At 37.5% G+C, this 17,366-nt stretch overlaps 1 protein-coding gene across 1 annotated transcript in view; it reads right to left on the bottom strand.

Moving 5' to 3' along the window:
- Window positions 1-17,366, bottom strand: part of Kcnh8 (potassium voltage-gated channel subfamily H member 8) — a 458,944-nt gene that overhangs the window by 12,733 nt on the left and 428,845 nt on the right. The window contains exons 12-15 of the mRNA XM_075978951.1: window positions 16,428-16,466; window positions 8,442-8,800; window positions 5,376-5,482; window positions 3,222-3,298 (exon numbers count right to left, since the gene is read on the bottom strand). Coding sequence (XP_075835066.1) covers window positions 3,222-3,298; window positions 5,376-5,482; window positions 8,442-8,800; window positions 16,428-16,466 — 582 coding nt within the window. The remainder of the gene's footprint in view (window positions 1-3,221; window positions 3,299-5,375; window positions 5,483-8,441; window positions 8,801-16,427; window positions 16,467-17,366) is intronic.

Here is a 17,366-nt window from a genome sequence, read left to right as displayed (position 1 = left end):
TTGACTTGATTGTTTTGTTTTGTCCTACATCAGTAATATGACTCTTAGGAGGTGTGAGGAAAACATATGTGCACATTTTGAAATTACTTTGTATTCTCACTGTACATGGCTTATTGGCTTTTAGTACACTACAAACAGGGTCAAGGCTATATAAATTAAATTATGTGTAAAGGGTAAAGTTGCTTATATATTTTATGTTTCAATTAAACTACAACTGTGAGGAAATCAAATATTTTACTATAAGGAAATCTAATCCTTGGAAGGTGGTGATTGGTCCACAATAATTTTATCTTGTCCTTCTTACTTCAATAAGTATTTCTCAACAGAAGAACAATGAGGAATATCTAGAATTGCAAGGCTCCTTTGTTTTCAAAATGGATCTCTGTTTACACAGACTGCTGGGCCATATTATCAAAGAATAATAATACAGCAATAATTCTTTAGCCTGACTTGGACAGTGTCCACACTAGGAAGAGATAAGCTTCCTTTCCCAAGAAGAATCACTGACTCTAAGATTCAGTTAAGAAATAGATCAAACATTTAGAACTCTTTCGTGTTTGTGTCAAATGGGAGTGGGAAGAAGTCCACTGGCAATATGGGTAGTATGGCAGTAGACAGGCACTTTCTAACGTGAAACTGCGCAAAGGAATGCTGATATTCAGATTACCAACAATATGTCTAGTTGCTCTTTCCCCCTCCTGTTTATAAAGCATTCTATTTTTAAATCTTAGATCTTTAGTCTGCATACCATGTGTGCCTGGTACCTACAGAGGCTGGGACAGGTCCTGGAACATATGGAACTACACTTGCCAGCAGTTGAAAGGTGCACTTGTGTGTGGCAGGAACCAAACCTGGGTCCTCTGAAAGAGCAGCCAGTGTTCCTAATTCCTAACATTGGAGACATCTCTCCAGCTTCTTCTGTAGTTTCCAGTGGGATGTTATTTGGGGGATCCCACATAGTTTGGACTAGTCACTATGATTTAAGAAATGTCAGTCCAGTTAGGGAGTTCTCTGTCCTGTCACTTCTGACCTGATACTTCCCCTCTTGTTAGTCACTGTTTCACTTCGGAAACAGTGGGATGGAAGGAGAGGTGGCAGCTGACTACACATCTTCACTAAGAGAAAACCCAAGTTTAGGAGAAACCTGGGCTGTGTCCGGCTGTTATTACAGATCATTGTAAGTTTGTGTGTTCACAGGAATTTCACTCATAAAATTCTCATAATTAACAGTACATGCTGGTTCTATTCAGGATGATGACGTATGAGTTCTAACTTCAGTCTGGACTCTCTTACCCCTCTTCCTCTTCACATGTCCATCCCATGGTCCAAAAGCATCCCAGAGCTTCCTGAAATTTCATGTGAGTCTCTCCAGACTGCTCTATAGCTAGGCTACTAAAGACCCTCAGCCCTTCTTTTCTTTGTTTCTGGGATGAACATGTTTGAGTTGTCCCTGCAATCAGAGGTCCTCCGGAGGCCTGACCTCCAATTACCCACAAGTTAACTCATCAACACACATTTACTCTTCACCCTCAAGCTTTTCTGTTTTCTGTTTCTCCATCATGCTTCATTCACTACTTCCGAAATAATTATTTGCATCTAAATGTCCCAGAATGTGTTTTAAACTACTGTTGTTCGGGGGAAAGCAATTAAAACTGAGACAGCAACCAAAAAACTATCAGAAAGTAGGCCGACAGTTCTGCAAGGCATGGTTTCCTAGATGAAATGTCAACCTGAATGAGAGGTGTTACTGGAGAGACAAACCATATTCTAAAGCTGACTCTTGGTGATGGTTAAATGAATACAAGACAAAAATTTACTTAACCACCACATATTTTAAAATGGATGAATTTTATAATACCCAAATACATCTTAGTAATGTTGTTAAATATTATTTTTTTTATAAGGACAATACTAAGATTAAGAGAGGTAAAATGCTACATAGGAAATGAGTGTTGGAGAAAAAGCAATACTTAGGCCAAAAGGAGAAGTCACATTCCCCCATGGACTAGAAATCTTGCTTTAGCTCATTAAAACTGACAGATATCAGTTAAATAAGACGCCTGCTCAGAATGTAACTTATACTGAAAACAAAAGTTTCTACGTGCTGTCAAGGTTGTGGAAAGCACTGTAACATCAAAGAGGCCCTGCCTGGTGTCAGATTCAAGTCCATTCAGGTAACGTGTTCTCTAAAAGCCTGTTCTGGGGCAGGCTGGCTCATCGATCTATGACAGAAAAGGGGGAGAACAGTAATCAAATAAAGAGATTAAAAATGCTCCCTTCAGAGGAGTGGGGGGAGGGGGGAGGAGTGGGGGGACGGGGAGAGGAGTGGGGTAAGGGGGGAAGGAGTGGGAGGCTGGGAGGAGGCGGAATATTTTTTTTATCAATAAAAAAAAGAAAAGAAAAAAATGCTCCCTTCAGAACATCTAGAAGACAAGCCATTTCTTTTGTAAGAGAGGTTGCTATTACAAAAACACCTATGGGGGAATAGGAAGCCAGATGCTCACCCATGGAGAGATCTCTCTGCTCTGTACAGGTCCCTGAGTGGGGAGAGTGGGGAATGCCCTCGGGCTCGTTGGTGTATTTCTGCTGAATTTTGTGAGCATGGGCACCAATGCCATGTTGCTTCCTTTTCCACTTGTCTCTGCTGAGTGCTATAAGGGACTGATGGGACTGCACTTTGCTGTCTGCCTGTCACTTCTGTTTGGACAATGGGTTAAAGAGCATGTATTCCTGTCTCCCTACTTATACATGGGGAAATGGAGCTTGCTGGTGAGTTATGTCCAGGGGCACAGGGGGCTGTTATGTCACAGTGCTTCTGCTTTAGGTAGAATTCTGATATCCTTCTTTGTAACATGATTAATAAAAACCGAGATACAGAAATTGGGCTTCACCCAAAAGGTCAGAAAAGCAAAACAACCAGTCACTAGCTTCTACCTCTACCTCAGTCTGAAATGGCAATCCTGTCTCCAGGAATCTCAGAATGAGACTGTGTCTGAGTGCTGTCTCCTCCCATCTTATATTCCTGTCTAGGGCTGGGATTAAAGGTGTGCACCACTACCACCAGGTTTCTATGGAAATTAGTGTGGTTACTGGGATTAAAGGTGTATGTCACCACTGCCTCGTCTATAAGGCTGACCAGGGCAGCTGTTTTACTCTCTGATCTTCAGGAAAGCTTTATTTATTAAAATACAAATGAAATATCGTTATACTTCTCTCCATACCTCACTGTTGAGCTTGTTTATCTGCTGCTTGGTTTCTTCAGCCTTGATGAACAGAACAGCGGCTCCGATCTCTGCATCTGAAAAGCAGCATGCACAAAGTAGCCTTTAGGAACACAGTGTGTATTCAGGCTTTGGGATGGCTTCAGTGTGGAAGGAAGGCTGTCACCTCAAACAACCCTGCTGCCTGAGCTCATGGGTTTTTTTCTTCCCAGGACTAGACAAATCTCTTTTCCTTCTTTGAGGGGCAGACTCACAGCACAGTGGTTGGGACTGCACTGGCTGCGTGTGTCCCCACACACCACCATCAGCATGTTCTAACACTATATCTCTGGGTCTTTTCATTCTCATTGTCACTCCCTATGCCGCCCACACTGACCATTGGGAAAGGAATTTGCTTTGCCCCTGAGAACATTTCATTCCAGTCCTGTTTCAGGGACTAATCTCTCTTGCATGCTTCATATTTTTCCCACTCCACTGCTCTCATTTCTGAGTTCTCTTCTCTACTTCTCCCTACTCTGTCCAGGGTGAGAAGCACAAATCAGTCATGTCTTTGGTCAGGAAAAGATTTGATGATGTGACAGAATTAGCCTGCCACTGATCAGTTGTGAATAGAATACTTGTTTGCAAAGAAGAAAAATCACTCAGAACAGATCAAAATAGATAGAAGAGCTGATTTTATAGAGATGTTTGCAGACAGTCAACAGACCATTCCCATCATATATAATAGGCCAATGCTACTTTATGGGAGACATCAGTGAATAAAGAACCCAGCAAAGGGAAAAGAAATTTAAAGACGATTAGGCAGTGGGTTTGGATTTCATGATAAAGGCTGATATGAAAAGTTCTAGGTTTTAAGCACTGAAGTTGAGGCATACAAATACATTTATACTTTTAAAATGTTCTCTCTGCATTAAAAAGCAGTATGAAGACAGGAGAAATTTGGTGGCAATTCAGACACGGTATAAGAAGAAGAAGGACACGGTATAATAGAAGAAGGACAGGTCTAGGCAGATCTGAGAATCATTTAAAAAGTAGAATAAAGAAAAATTTTTGTTCAAATATTTGAGCATGGGGCTTAATGATGGGACAAGGAAAAGGAAGAAGTTAAGAGGTGGGTGGAAAAGCCAAGGCTCTCTGTACATGGCCCCCAGGGGGTCACAAGGAAAACGCTGCTGCTAAGATTCACAACTGGCCTTTGTGGCAAACATAACAGTTTGATGTAATTATTATTTCCTTGACTGTTGCTCCAAAGTAAAGCCAACATGCAAAATTTAGTTGAGTTAATGACCTTAGACTCTATTCTTTCTCTAGTTGCATCAAGTCTTAGGTGGACCCTCTGTTTTCCCAGGAGGCAGTGAGTGCTAGAAAGGATTAATTTCCAATAAAATTCTAAATTTACTAAAGAGTGGAGCTTCCTCCCTCTTGTCTTCCTCAGGTTTGGGCTTATGCAGGGAGTGGCTAGCTAGCAGGAGAATGGAATACAAAGATCTTAACATTTGGTCAGAAGCAGGGAATGACTGGGCCAAGGTCTTACATACCAATTTTCTTCATTGTTTCTTATCTACAAGTATTTAACAGCCTTTCAGTGTCCTGTCTTTATTAAATGAAGCTGTTTTCCTGAGAGTTTATTTCTTATTTCTGGACCTGATTATATTGACAGATCATTTTGTGGATGAGATTGACAGAAGTGGAAAGAGGTCAAATTGGGCTCGAGTTGGAGGTGTCTTCACACTAATTCACCGGCCTTCCAGGTTGGTGTCTCAGAGTCAACTGTCTTACTTCATTTCAAGGTTGTTTATTCTGATAGCCTGAAGAAAAAACCTCTCATGAAATAAATGATTAAGGACTACCAACATTTCCGGAGCACACAAACAAACATGATATTTCTGCTAGGTAGTGTTTTTGTGAATTCATCTGGATGTATAATAGGAAAATAGGGAACCCCCTGATGATTACTCTGTCAAGGATGGTAAATGGTGGGCATGGGCCTGATTAGAGAGCAATGACAAACAATTACTTTGTTACCTGGAAGTGGCTCCGACTCAAGTCAAATCACTAAGTGTCTTATATAACTCATAGGATTAAAAGGCTACAGTGTCAAACACCACACATTAGAGAAAACATCATCCTCAAAGATGATTAACAGGTGCTTACCTCCAAGGGTAGGGGAAATTCTGGGCTCCGACCTGATTTGTTCAGAGCCAAAGTCAAAAGTCTGAGTCTCCTTACTGCTATTGCCATCTTCAGTTCCATCAACAATCCTGCGTCAAGTACAGGAAATTAGTTGACTGTGCACTTAGCTTTATGAATTCCAGAATTTATAGAATACCTCTAGGACACTTGTATTCAATTTCTAAATTCCGGATGCCATAAGGTGCCAGCCCCACAGTAACTGCTTTCTGGTATAACGCTTGGGGGCATGACTGCTAGCTGTGTGTTTTTAACATGCTCTGCAGAGCTTGAAAACAAGTTTTAAAAAGAAGCGTGTGTCATTTAAGGATTTCTATATTTTTCTTAATTATAATGACAGTGTATGGGACACATGGTACAGCATGAAGTGTAAGCAAAGTTAACTGCACTTAGGGCTTATTCACTTAAAAATATGAAACTCGAAACTTTAAAGCTGTAGATGTGGTTCACATTTTAGCTTACATTTTATTTTTGTTGGATATTGATGATATAGAAATTAGACTTATTTATTCTCAGGCTTAAAAACCAGGCTAAGAACACACATAAGTGTTGTATAATATTTTATTTGTGTTCTGACAAATAAAACTTGCCTAAAAGATTAGAGAAGCAGAGCAGCCATCCACCAGAAACTTCTTACCTTTACTAAACTTCAGACTGAATGGGGAGAAGTCCTGTCTCTACAAATTCTCAGACTGAATGGGGAGGGAGTCCTGTTTTTACAATTTCTCAGACTGAATGCGGAGGGGTCCTGCCTCTACAAATTCTCAGACTGAACGGGGAAATTTTGTTTCTACCCACCTTATATTTCTGTCTCTACCTCCCCAGAGTTGGGATTAAAGGTGGGAGTTTCCCATGTGCTAGGATCAAAGGTTGAACTCCCAAGTGCTGGGATCAAAGGTGTGAGCCACCATCATTGGGATCTATTTCTCTTCTAGACTAGTTCAATCTCTTGTAGCCCAGGGTGGCCTTGAACTTGTGATCTTCCTGCCTTCTCCTCTCAAGCACTGGGATTAAATGCCATCCCTGTTTGGTCTCTATGGTTAACTATTGGCTAGCTCCACCATCCTATCTTCAGACAAGCTTTATTTGTCAGAACACAAAATATCACACACACAGCACACATACATTTTACCTCCGTCTAGAAGAAAACATTTTAACTCAATGACTGAAACATCGCAGAAAATAAGTTCAATGATAACTTTAGACAAAGACCTAAAACTATTTATATGAATATTAAAAATTTTTATTTTCTCAACGTTTTTGTTGTTGTTATTATTATGTTGTTATTCTGGAAACTGAATAACATGTATACAAGGCAAATGTGTTCAACCTAGCTTTGGCCCCAGCCCAAATGTTTAAATCACCCCCAAATCTTAGAATCCTGAAAACAACAGTACCTGTGTTTTTCCTAATTGCTGTTAGTGGAAACTCAGGAATAGTTTGTCTGGACGGTTCTGGGCAAAGGTGCAGTCTGATGGTGCATCTCTGGTTACATCATTTTGAGGTCAGAGCTTAATTAAGCACATGGGTGGATGGTGGTACTATATTCTAGCATATGAGAAAATCTACGGAAGCCTAGGTGGTGAGGCGGGAGGGAGTAAGTTTTGAAGACTTGGGTACCTGCCTAGATATAGATTTGATATGTCTGTCAGGAATATGTATCACCTACTGACCTATCCAACTGTCCACCCAACCAACGGGCCAATCACAGCCCTACTCCAAAGACAGTGGACGCTCCCCAGAACTGATTTCTTGCCAACTGTGGCACATGGCAATGCTCCAAGGTGGCACCTCAACATAATAACTGGAAAGCCATCTGAATTCCCTTCATAGAACCCATGCTCATGAATAAAAGATGACCCTAAGACAAAAAAAAACCAAAAAAAAACAAACAAAAAAAATTAAATCACTGAGAGGCGTTGAGTCTTTTTCCTTGGTAAATGGGGTCTAATTTGCTTACTGCTGAATGGAAGTATTCTGTGGAAATATATACGAAATGATACAAAATTAAAAAAATGACTGTCCGCAATCATTTACTACAAATGCTCAGGAAATGCTCACCATGTAAAAGAACACACATTCATGGGACAAGTGTATGATCCTACTGTCCCTTCTCTTCCAGCTCCAAGACTTTTCTAATTAAAAGTTATCACGCTCCCTTGCCATTCAGCCTAATGTGCTGTACACAGATGCTACAATGTGTTTTTTGCAAGTGACTAAAGAACGAGTATATTAGAGTCAATATTTGGTTTACAAGTAGAGAAACAATTTGAATACAGCTTCCAGTCCTTACTATTGCTGAGGCCTTTGACAGAATATGTAAGTCTTGAGTTTTATTTTCACAACACTATAGGAAGAAATAACACAAATGACTTCTTTTGACTCCAGGAAGAGTAAATACAAAAATGGATGGAAAATCACCTCAAAAGGTGCATGGAAACTAGTAAGTACTGGGGATATTTTCCTCATGTGGGTGCTCAGGTGTTGGAGATTCTGATGGTTTTTAGTGCCTTTCTGGCACCACAACATGGGTTTTCTACCATCTCAATTCCCTTTAATCAGTTCTAAAGTAACTTTAGTTTCAGTGCGAATAAAAGCGGTTTTATTATATAGAAGAGGAGTAAAACTAGCTTTAGTTCTCCATGGATAACAAGCAGAATATTGTGGCAAGGACAACAGACCATAATCATTTATCATTTCAACCTGTAGTTCCATTTTTATTGTGAATTCAATTATAAGTTGCATCATGAGAAGTTGAGATAAATTAGTACAAAGAAGAAGTGATAAATATTTCCTGGAACCCCTTTAAATGATTATAAGTACAATTTTCATAGCACAAGTATACATGTGTGAGTACATATAGATGAGAACAGTCCCCATGGTTCAGGAAAACTGAAGAATTGAGCCTTACTTACGGGACAGAAAGGCTCAAAAGCTGTATAATTTATAAGGCATGTGCTAGTCTGTTTCTGAGCACGTGCAGAGGTGTGGACACTCACCTGGGAAACTGTTGTACCAGTGCATTCTTACCTTGGACTGAGATCTGGGCTTCCCGCAGTATTCAGGCTGCAAAGCTGTACTTTTAGGTGCTTCTCTTTCCTTCTGCCATGGTTAGGTGGGTCAGTCTCCTGCTTGGTTTTAGGGGAGGTGGCAGTGGAGACTCTGATTGGTGAGTGAAATGGTACTGTCCCTGAGGCTAGTTGCTTTAGGCTTAAACCTAGACAACTCTTATTATTTCCAATCTTTTTATTGCATGAAACAGAGGATCCCCTTGTATAGATGGGAGAGAGGGATGTGGTCTCCTCTTCCTCCACCTCTTCCTCCTCTTCCTCATCTTCCACAATGGATGGAAGTCTCTTGTTGATGCTTCCATTCCCCTTGGGTTCTGCCTAGATCAGTGGATAATACAGATTAGTACATATCGCCAAGAGGCATATCATTCATGCCAAAGGTCCTACTGAAAAAGATCAAAATCCTTAGAGATTAGTAAACCTTTGTATGTTTTGCTCTTAATTTCCAAGTTTTGAAAGGTTCTTTAGTTTTCACACCCAGGCTTGCCTTCTCTAAAGAAAGATATTAAGAGTCACAAAGGAAAAAAGCTAAGTAACATATAAAAGCAGACTTATAAGAATTACACCTGACTTCTCAGTGGAAAAAAATGCAAGCCGGAAAGTCCTGTTCAGACATTATGTGGACACTAAGAGACCATGGATGCCAGCCCAGGCTACTGTACCCAGCAAAACATTCAATCACCATAGATGAACAAAGCAAGATATTCCATGACAAAACCAGATTTTATCAATACTTAATTACAAACCCAATCCTATATAAAATACTAGAAGGAAAACTCCAACCCAAGGAAGCTAAATCCACAAAACTGCAGACAATGGATGATCTCACAGTAGCGAATTCCAAAGAAAGTAAAAACCCACACAATAACATCATTGACATTGAAAACTAAAATAACAAGAACTAGCAATCACTGGTCATTAATATGCCTTAATATAAATAGACTTAATAGATCTAACACACAAGCTGGTGTAGTGATCCTAATAACTAACAAACTAAACTTCAAACTAAAATTAACAAAAGAGATAAAGAACATCATTTCGGATTAATCACAGAAAAAAATCTATGAGGAAGAAATCTTGATACTGAATGTCTATGCCTCAAATACAAGGAAACCCTCATATGTAAAAGAAAGACTACTAAGTCTTAAATCACACATTAAACCCTACACACTAATAGTGGGAGACTTCAACACCTCATTCTCACCACTGGACAGGTCTGTCAGATAGAAAATTAACAGAGAAATAAGGGGACTCACAGATGTTATGACTCAAATGGGCTTAGATATCTATAGAATATTCCATCCAAACATAAAAGAATATACATTCTTCTCAGCACCTCATGGAACTGTCTCAAAATTGGTCACATACTCAATAACAAAGTAAACCTCAACAGATACAAAAAATTGGAATACACCATTTATCTTATTGGATCACCGTGGCTTAAAATTAGAATTCAACAGCAATGCTAATTCCAGAAAGCCCACAAACACAAAGAAATTAAACAATGCTCACCTGAATCATCAATGGGTCAAGGAAGAGATAAAGAAAGAAATTAAAGACTTCCTAAAATTTAATGAAAATGAGAACACAACATAATCAAATTTATGGGACAGAATGAAAGCAGTATTAAGAGGAAGAAAGTTCATAACACTAAATGCCTACATAAAGAAACTGAAAAAAAAAATCCCACACTAGTGAGATATCAGAACTCCTGAAAACTCTAGAACAAAAAGAAGCAAACTCACCCAGGAGGACTAGATGACAGGAAATAATCAAATTGAGAGATGAAATCAATAAAATCGAAACCAAGAAAATTATACAAAGAATCAATGAGACAAAGATTCGGTTCCTAGAGAAAGTCAACAAAATACACAAATCCTTATCCAGACTAATGAAAAGACAGAGAGAGAATATCCAAATTAAAAAAAATCAGAAATGAAAAGGGGGATATTACAACAGACATGAAGAAAATACAGATAATTGGAAACCTGTATTCCACAAAATTGGAAAACTTAAGTGAAATACCAAAATTAAATCAAGACCAGATAAGCAAATTCAATAGACCTATAGCTACTAAAGAAATAGAAACATCAAACAGAAAAAGAAACATTCATCAAAGGACTCCCATCCAAAAATAATCCCAGGGCCAGAAGGTTTCAAGTCAGAGATTTTCAAAGAAGTAATATTAATGCTCCTCAATTTTTTTTCACACAATAGAAACAGAATGAACATTGCCAAACTTTTTTTTTTATGAAGCTACAGTTACTCTGATACCAAAACCACACAAAGACATTAGTAAGAAAGAAAATTACAGACCAATTTCACTTATAAACATTGATGCAAAAATACCCAATAAAATACTGGCAAACCAAATCCATGAACACATCAGAAAAATCATCCACCATGATCAAGCTGGCTTTTTCTCAGAGATGCATGCAAGATTCAACATTCAAAACTCTGTCTATGTAATCCACCATATACACAAATTTTAAAAAAACCCACATGATCATCTCATTAGATACTGAAAAAACCTTCAGCAAAATATAACATCCCTTCATAATAAAGATCTTGGATTGAGCAGGGATACAAGGAACATAGGTAAACATAATAAAGGCAATATACAGCAAGCCAACAGCCAACATCAAACTAAATGGAGAGAAACTCAAAGAGATCCCAGTGAAATCAGGAACAAGACAAGTCTGCCTGCTCTCTCCATGTTTACTCAATATAGTACTTGAGGTCCTAGCTAGAGTAATAAAACAGCAAAAGGAGATAAAGGGGATATAAATCAGACAAGAAGAAGTCAAACTCTCACTATTTGCTGATGATATGATAGTTTACATAAGTGACGCGGAAATTCTACCATAGATTTCTACAACTCAGAAACACCTTCAGTAATGTAGCAGGATACAAGATCAACTCAAGAAATCAGTTGCCATCCTTTACACAAATAATAAACGGGCTGAGAAAAAAATCAGAGAAACATCACCCTTTACAATAGCCACAAATATTGTAAAATATCTTGGAGTAATTCTAGCCAAACAAGTGGAAGACCTATATGACAAGAACTTTAAATTTCTAAAGAAAGAAATTGAAGAAGACATCAGAAAATGGAAAGATTCCCATGCTCTTGGGTAAGTAGGATTAACATAGTAAAAACGGCAATGTTACCAAAATAAATCTATAGATTCAATGCAATGCCCATCAAAATCCCAGCAAAATTCTTCACAGACCTCAAAAGAACAATACTCAACTTCATATGGAAAAACAACCCAGGATAGCCAAAACAATTTTGTACAATAAAAGAACTTCTGGAGGCATCACAATCCCTGACTTCAAACTCTACTACAGAGCTACAGTACTGAAAACAGCCTGGTACTGGCATAAGAACAGACAAGACCACCAATGGAACCGAATCAAAGACCCAGATACCAACCCACATACTTACGAACAACTGATTTTTGACAAGGAAACAAAAAATATAAAATGATAAAAAAAGCATACTCAACAATGGTGATGGCATAACTGTATATCAACATCTAAAAGAATGAAAATAGATCCATATATATATATATATATATATATATATATATATATATATATATATCGCCGTGCAAAAACTAAAGTCCAAATAGATCAAAGACTTCAATACCAACCACACTGAACCTCATAGAAGAGAAAGTGGGAAGTACACTTGAATGCACAGGAGACCACTTCCTAAATAGAACCCCAGTAGCATAGACACTGAGAGAAACAATTAATAAATGGGACCTCCTGAAACTGAGAAGTTTCTGTAAAGCAAAGGACAAGGTCATCAAGACAAAGCAACAGCCTACAGGATGGGTTAAGATCTTCACCAACCCTACATCAGACAGAGGTTTGATCTCCAAAATATACAAAGAACAACAACAAAAAAAAGATCTTCAAATGAATAAATAATCCAATAAAATATGGGGCATAGACCTAAACAGAGAACTGTCAACAGAGGAATCTAAAATGGCTGAAAGACACTTAAGGAAATGTTCAACATCCTTAGTCATCAGAGAAATGCAAATCAAAACAAATCTGAGATTCCATCATATACCTGTAAGAATGGCCAAGATTAAAGACACTGATGACAACTTATGTTGGAGAGGATGTGGGGTAAAGAGAACATTCCTCCAGTCTTGGTGGGACTGCAAACTGGTACAGCCGCTTTGGATATCTGTATGGTGATTTCTCAGAAAATTAGGAAACAACTTTCCTCAAGACTCATCAATACCACTTTTTGGTATGTATTCAAAGGATGCCCAATCGTGCCACAAGGACCTGTGCTCAACTATGTTCATAGAAGCTTTATTTGTCATAGCCAGAACCTGGTAACAACCTAAGTGGTCCTCGACCAAAGAATGGATAAGGAAAATTGGTACATTTACAGAATGGAATATTATGCAACAGAAAAAAAATAAAATCTTGAATTTTCTGGGCAAATGGATGGATCTAGAAAACATCATATTGAGTGTGATAACTGAGACCCAGAAATACAAATATCATATATACTCACTCATAAGTTGCTTTGAGATATAAAGCAAAGAAAAACCAGCCTACAATTCCCAGAGAAGATAGACAACAAAGAGGACCCCAAGAGAGACATATATTGATCTAATTTACATGGGACGTAGAAAAAGACAAGATCTGAGTACATTGGGAGCATGGTGACCAGGGGAGAGGGTTGGAGGGGAGGGCAAAGGAAGAGAGCGGAGTGGAGAGAAACATATTGCTCAATAAATACAATAAAAAAACAATAGAGACAATAACTGATGTGGGGTAGGGCAGTAGAGTGGGGAATGAAAGAGACAAGGCTAACTCCTCTGAAGTAATACAGTACTTCTTTCTTAGACACAGACATGATCTCTGGGTATGCTCACTAGTCAGTTTATTTGCAGAAAATAAATTCATTTTCTGTGCTTCAGTCTCCTTTCCAGATCCAGTTGTGTGTACACAATTACAAATAGTTCCTAGTGAAAATAATAGAAAGCAGCTGAGATTATTATTTGATTTTCATGAGCTGCTATTGTGATTATGCCAACCAGTGGTTGGTTCATTGGTATATTTGAATTTGTGATATCTATAATAGGTATAGTGAAACAACAAAAATACTGTGGTGGCTTAAAGGCTCTGGCTCATTTAGCTTAGGTGTTAGCCACTAAGTGAAACAAAGTATTAGTTATTCAATTTTTTATTAATCTAAATACCTCAATTTTTTTAATAATTTCTAGCTCCATATTTTTTCTAGCTACATATAATTATTTTAATCAACTTTGCAGCTTTGCATTCTTTATTGGAAAGTCATGGTACTGATTTTCCTTATTTATTTTGTTTTCAATAGCATTTAATACTTTGTATTTTAGCAAAAATTAGACCCTCATGGAATTGTATAGGATCACTTTATACTTTTATTGTAGGACAGAAAAATTAGCTTGCCATGCTAAAGATACAACACGGCAAACTTTTAAAAGAAATGAAAAATCTTAAATACAATCTAAATTAGGTCGGTTACAATGGCATTGAAAATTTACTCATTCCTTTATTTGAAGAAGTCTCCATTGGTTCTATTAAAATCCTCTGACTGATAACTTATAAACTGTTTGTTCTTATGCTGGTTCACTCACGTCTCATAATTCCACTTTGTCAAGGAGTCTATTGCTTTGAGCAAGTCTCTTGAAAATTGACTCTTACAATTAAGACAACAGTTCCTACTTATATCAAGAATTCATTCTCTTACAAACATCATTGTAGACTGGACCTAAACTTATGCCTTTATTAGATACCTAGCCTGCAATTAGTCTCCTCTATTCAGGAGAACTCATATGTGGTTCAAATGGGGAATGTCTCTGAGTGCCCCAGATGTCTGAACACCTGGTTATCAATTTGTGGCATATTTGGGGAGGTGATGCAGTCTTGCTGGAGAAAGTAGTCACTGGGGTGAGCTTTGAGAGTTCACAGCCTTGCCTTAGTTCCAGTTTGTTCTCTCTGTTTACTGTTTGTGGCTGAAGATGTGATCACTCATTTTCATGCACTGGTCACCAAGTATGCCTGTTATGCTCCTATCGTGACGGACCCTTGTCTCTCTGCAACTGTAGTCCCAAAAAACTCTTCCTCCTATAAGTTGTCTTGATCATGGGATTTTACCACAGAAGCAGCAAGTCACTAAAGTGACTAGTTACTTTCTTCAGGCATCTGTGTAATTATAAATACAAATGCTTCAAAATTGGGACCCCTAATTTCTTAAAGTGGATATTAATGGGCATAAAAGTTTATATATTCTGTCATATAAGAGTAGTGGGTGACCACTGCTATCTGTGAGCTTAGCATTTACAAGTTTAACTGAATTATTATGGATTATTATTTTAACCTGGCAAAGATGTGTTACATTTGTTTATGTTGTGGAATATTACTTGAACTATGTGAAGGTATGTTACTTTTGTTTCTGCTGCCTTGATTAGTGATGAAAAGATGTGTTACATTTTTTCTATGCTGCATTTGTATTTATGTCTTGTATTTGTTTCACCTTCACTGCCCAAGGCATCTGATTAGCCAAATAAAAACCTGAATAGCTAGGTACAGAGGGATAGGTTGGGCTGATGGGCAGAGATACTAGGAGGAGAAGTCTATGGTCTGGAGAAAAAAGGAGGAGAGAATGAGAGAGAAAAAGAGGGATACACCCTGGATCAGAAGTCAGGCTGTCAAACACTGGAGGATGTAGGAAAGTAAGATATAAACAAAGAAAGGAAAAAAATCCCAAGGCAAAATGCAGACAAAGAGAAACATTAAAATAAGAGCTAAGATAAGGAATAACATTCATAACTAATAAGAACTCTCTGTGTCATGATTTGGGAGCTGGTTGGTGGCCTAAACAAAAAGCCTGGTACACTGAATGTAATGTTTTAATTTTAAACTATGACCCTTTAATGCCTCTAACAGAATAATGTGTGTGTGTGTGCGGGTGTATGTATGTGTATGTGTGTCTAGCAGTGGACATTGAAAGCACCGATGCAGCCACAATAAACATTGGACACAACATGAAGATGCAAATGGATAGCATATGCTTGCAGTTTTGCATGTTATTTAAGTCAGTAAAATACTTCTCCTGTAAAACTCTGGTAAAAAGTTTTAGCCAAAGATTTCTTATTCCTTTTGCATAGCATGTTCAACAATAAGAAGCAGTGCCATCTGTGTGGCAGACATAACAAGAACAGATGGGGACACTTGGAAAGAAACAAACAGATCAAACTAGGCTTGCTCTATTTCTGTGACACTAATCCGTATATTCATTTATTTAATGTGGCATCACCACAACAAGCCAAATGCAAAAGCAGTTGACATTAAGAAATAATAAAGAAAAGTGAGGTAATTGATGAAATGGAGACCAAAGTACAATGCATAGAATCAATCAAACAAAAAAAATCAGCTTTTTGAAATAATAAAAATGGCAACCTTTAGTCAGAGGAACCAGAAGTAAAATAAAACTCAAATTAATAAAATTAGAAATAATTCAAATGAGATCCATGGAATTGAAAAAATATTTCAGAAACTTTCTTTTAAAAAATATAGAAGAAATGGATAAAATCCTAGACATTATTCTCTTCCAAGATATTAACAATGTAAGCAAGAAATGGGGTTTAAAGAGTTGCCTTTGTCTCTCTACAAAGAAAACCCCAGCGCTGAACTGGCTGCTGAATTCTATCAATTTTATCCTTTAAGGAAGACATAGCATCAACATTCCTCATGTAAAATGGAAAAAGAAAGAACACTACCAAACCTCGTTTTATGATGCCACTTTTATCATGATACCAGATCTTGGTAAGTACTAAACACACAGAATAATGGTTAAGTTCTAGGTCAACCTTGACAGCATAGCAAAAAACCAGAAAATAAAAAAATATAAATCAAAAGCAAGCCATACCTGTGAGACTGCCGTTTTGTTTGATAATCTTGATATTACCTGAAAGAACAAACAGCAGACTGTTTAACAACCATTTTAGACATTTCAATGAAGTGTGTGATAACAACTCAACAACTGAATTTTTAAGATCATATCACTCACAAAATGAAAAAAAGTCCTGCCAATCAAATTGAGACATGTCATCAAATACAAGAAATATTTCAAATCTCAGACATGCAAAGATACACCTTAGAATGACTTATGACCCCAGAATATATCTTGTATAAAGCAGAAGAGTACCCTAAAATACATATTTTCTATTATTTATTAAAAATCTATGGAAATTATGACATATTCTTAAAACATACTCTGATATTATCCATATCTTTTTAATGTGATTACAGCTTCTTTTATTTTTTGTGTTAATAGATGCTATAAATTAACAAAATTTTATTCACATGTACAAATACACTTAAAATAGCTCATATGGTGAGTCAGACATGTTTTCTAAATCTGTCTCCAATTCATCATTTACATCCTGAGATGTTTAGAGAAGAAGATGTGTCATTACTTATGCGCATGTGGCATCATTATTGCATGTATACAAATACATGTTTCATCAATGTTTAATTTTATGAAAGCAGTCAGCCCATTCTGCATCTGCTTAGTTGTGTAAATATGCATTAATCAGAAGCATTTTAGGCATAAGTTTGCAATAATTCTCGAAGCAGAGACAAATAAAGGCAGTTGAATAATTAAAAATGTGAAAAACAAGACAAAATTATGGCGCTCTTGATATTATGGTAGACATGAAAATGTGCTTCAAAAAATCCTGTTATTTGCAACTTGGGCTAAAGAAAGAACAATGACATCTAGGAAGCTTTGATGTCGGTGAAAAGATGAGATGGTGAACTTAAAGTCTTGGGATGTGGGTGGGTATCCAACTCCAAGTCTCTTGAC

The sequence above is a fragment of the Microtus pennsylvanicus genome, chromosome 7 (genome assembly GCF_037038515.1).
Source record: "Microtus pennsylvanicus isolate mMicPen1 chromosome 7, mMicPen1.hap1, whole genome shotgun sequence".
In the NCBI taxonomy this organism is placed as follows: Eukaryota; Metazoa; Chordata; class Mammalia; order Rodentia; family Cricetidae; genus Microtus; species Microtus pennsylvanicus.
The sequence above is the reverse complement of the archived record's forward strand: the minus strand, read 5'-3'. Positions and strand labels throughout refer to the sequence as shown.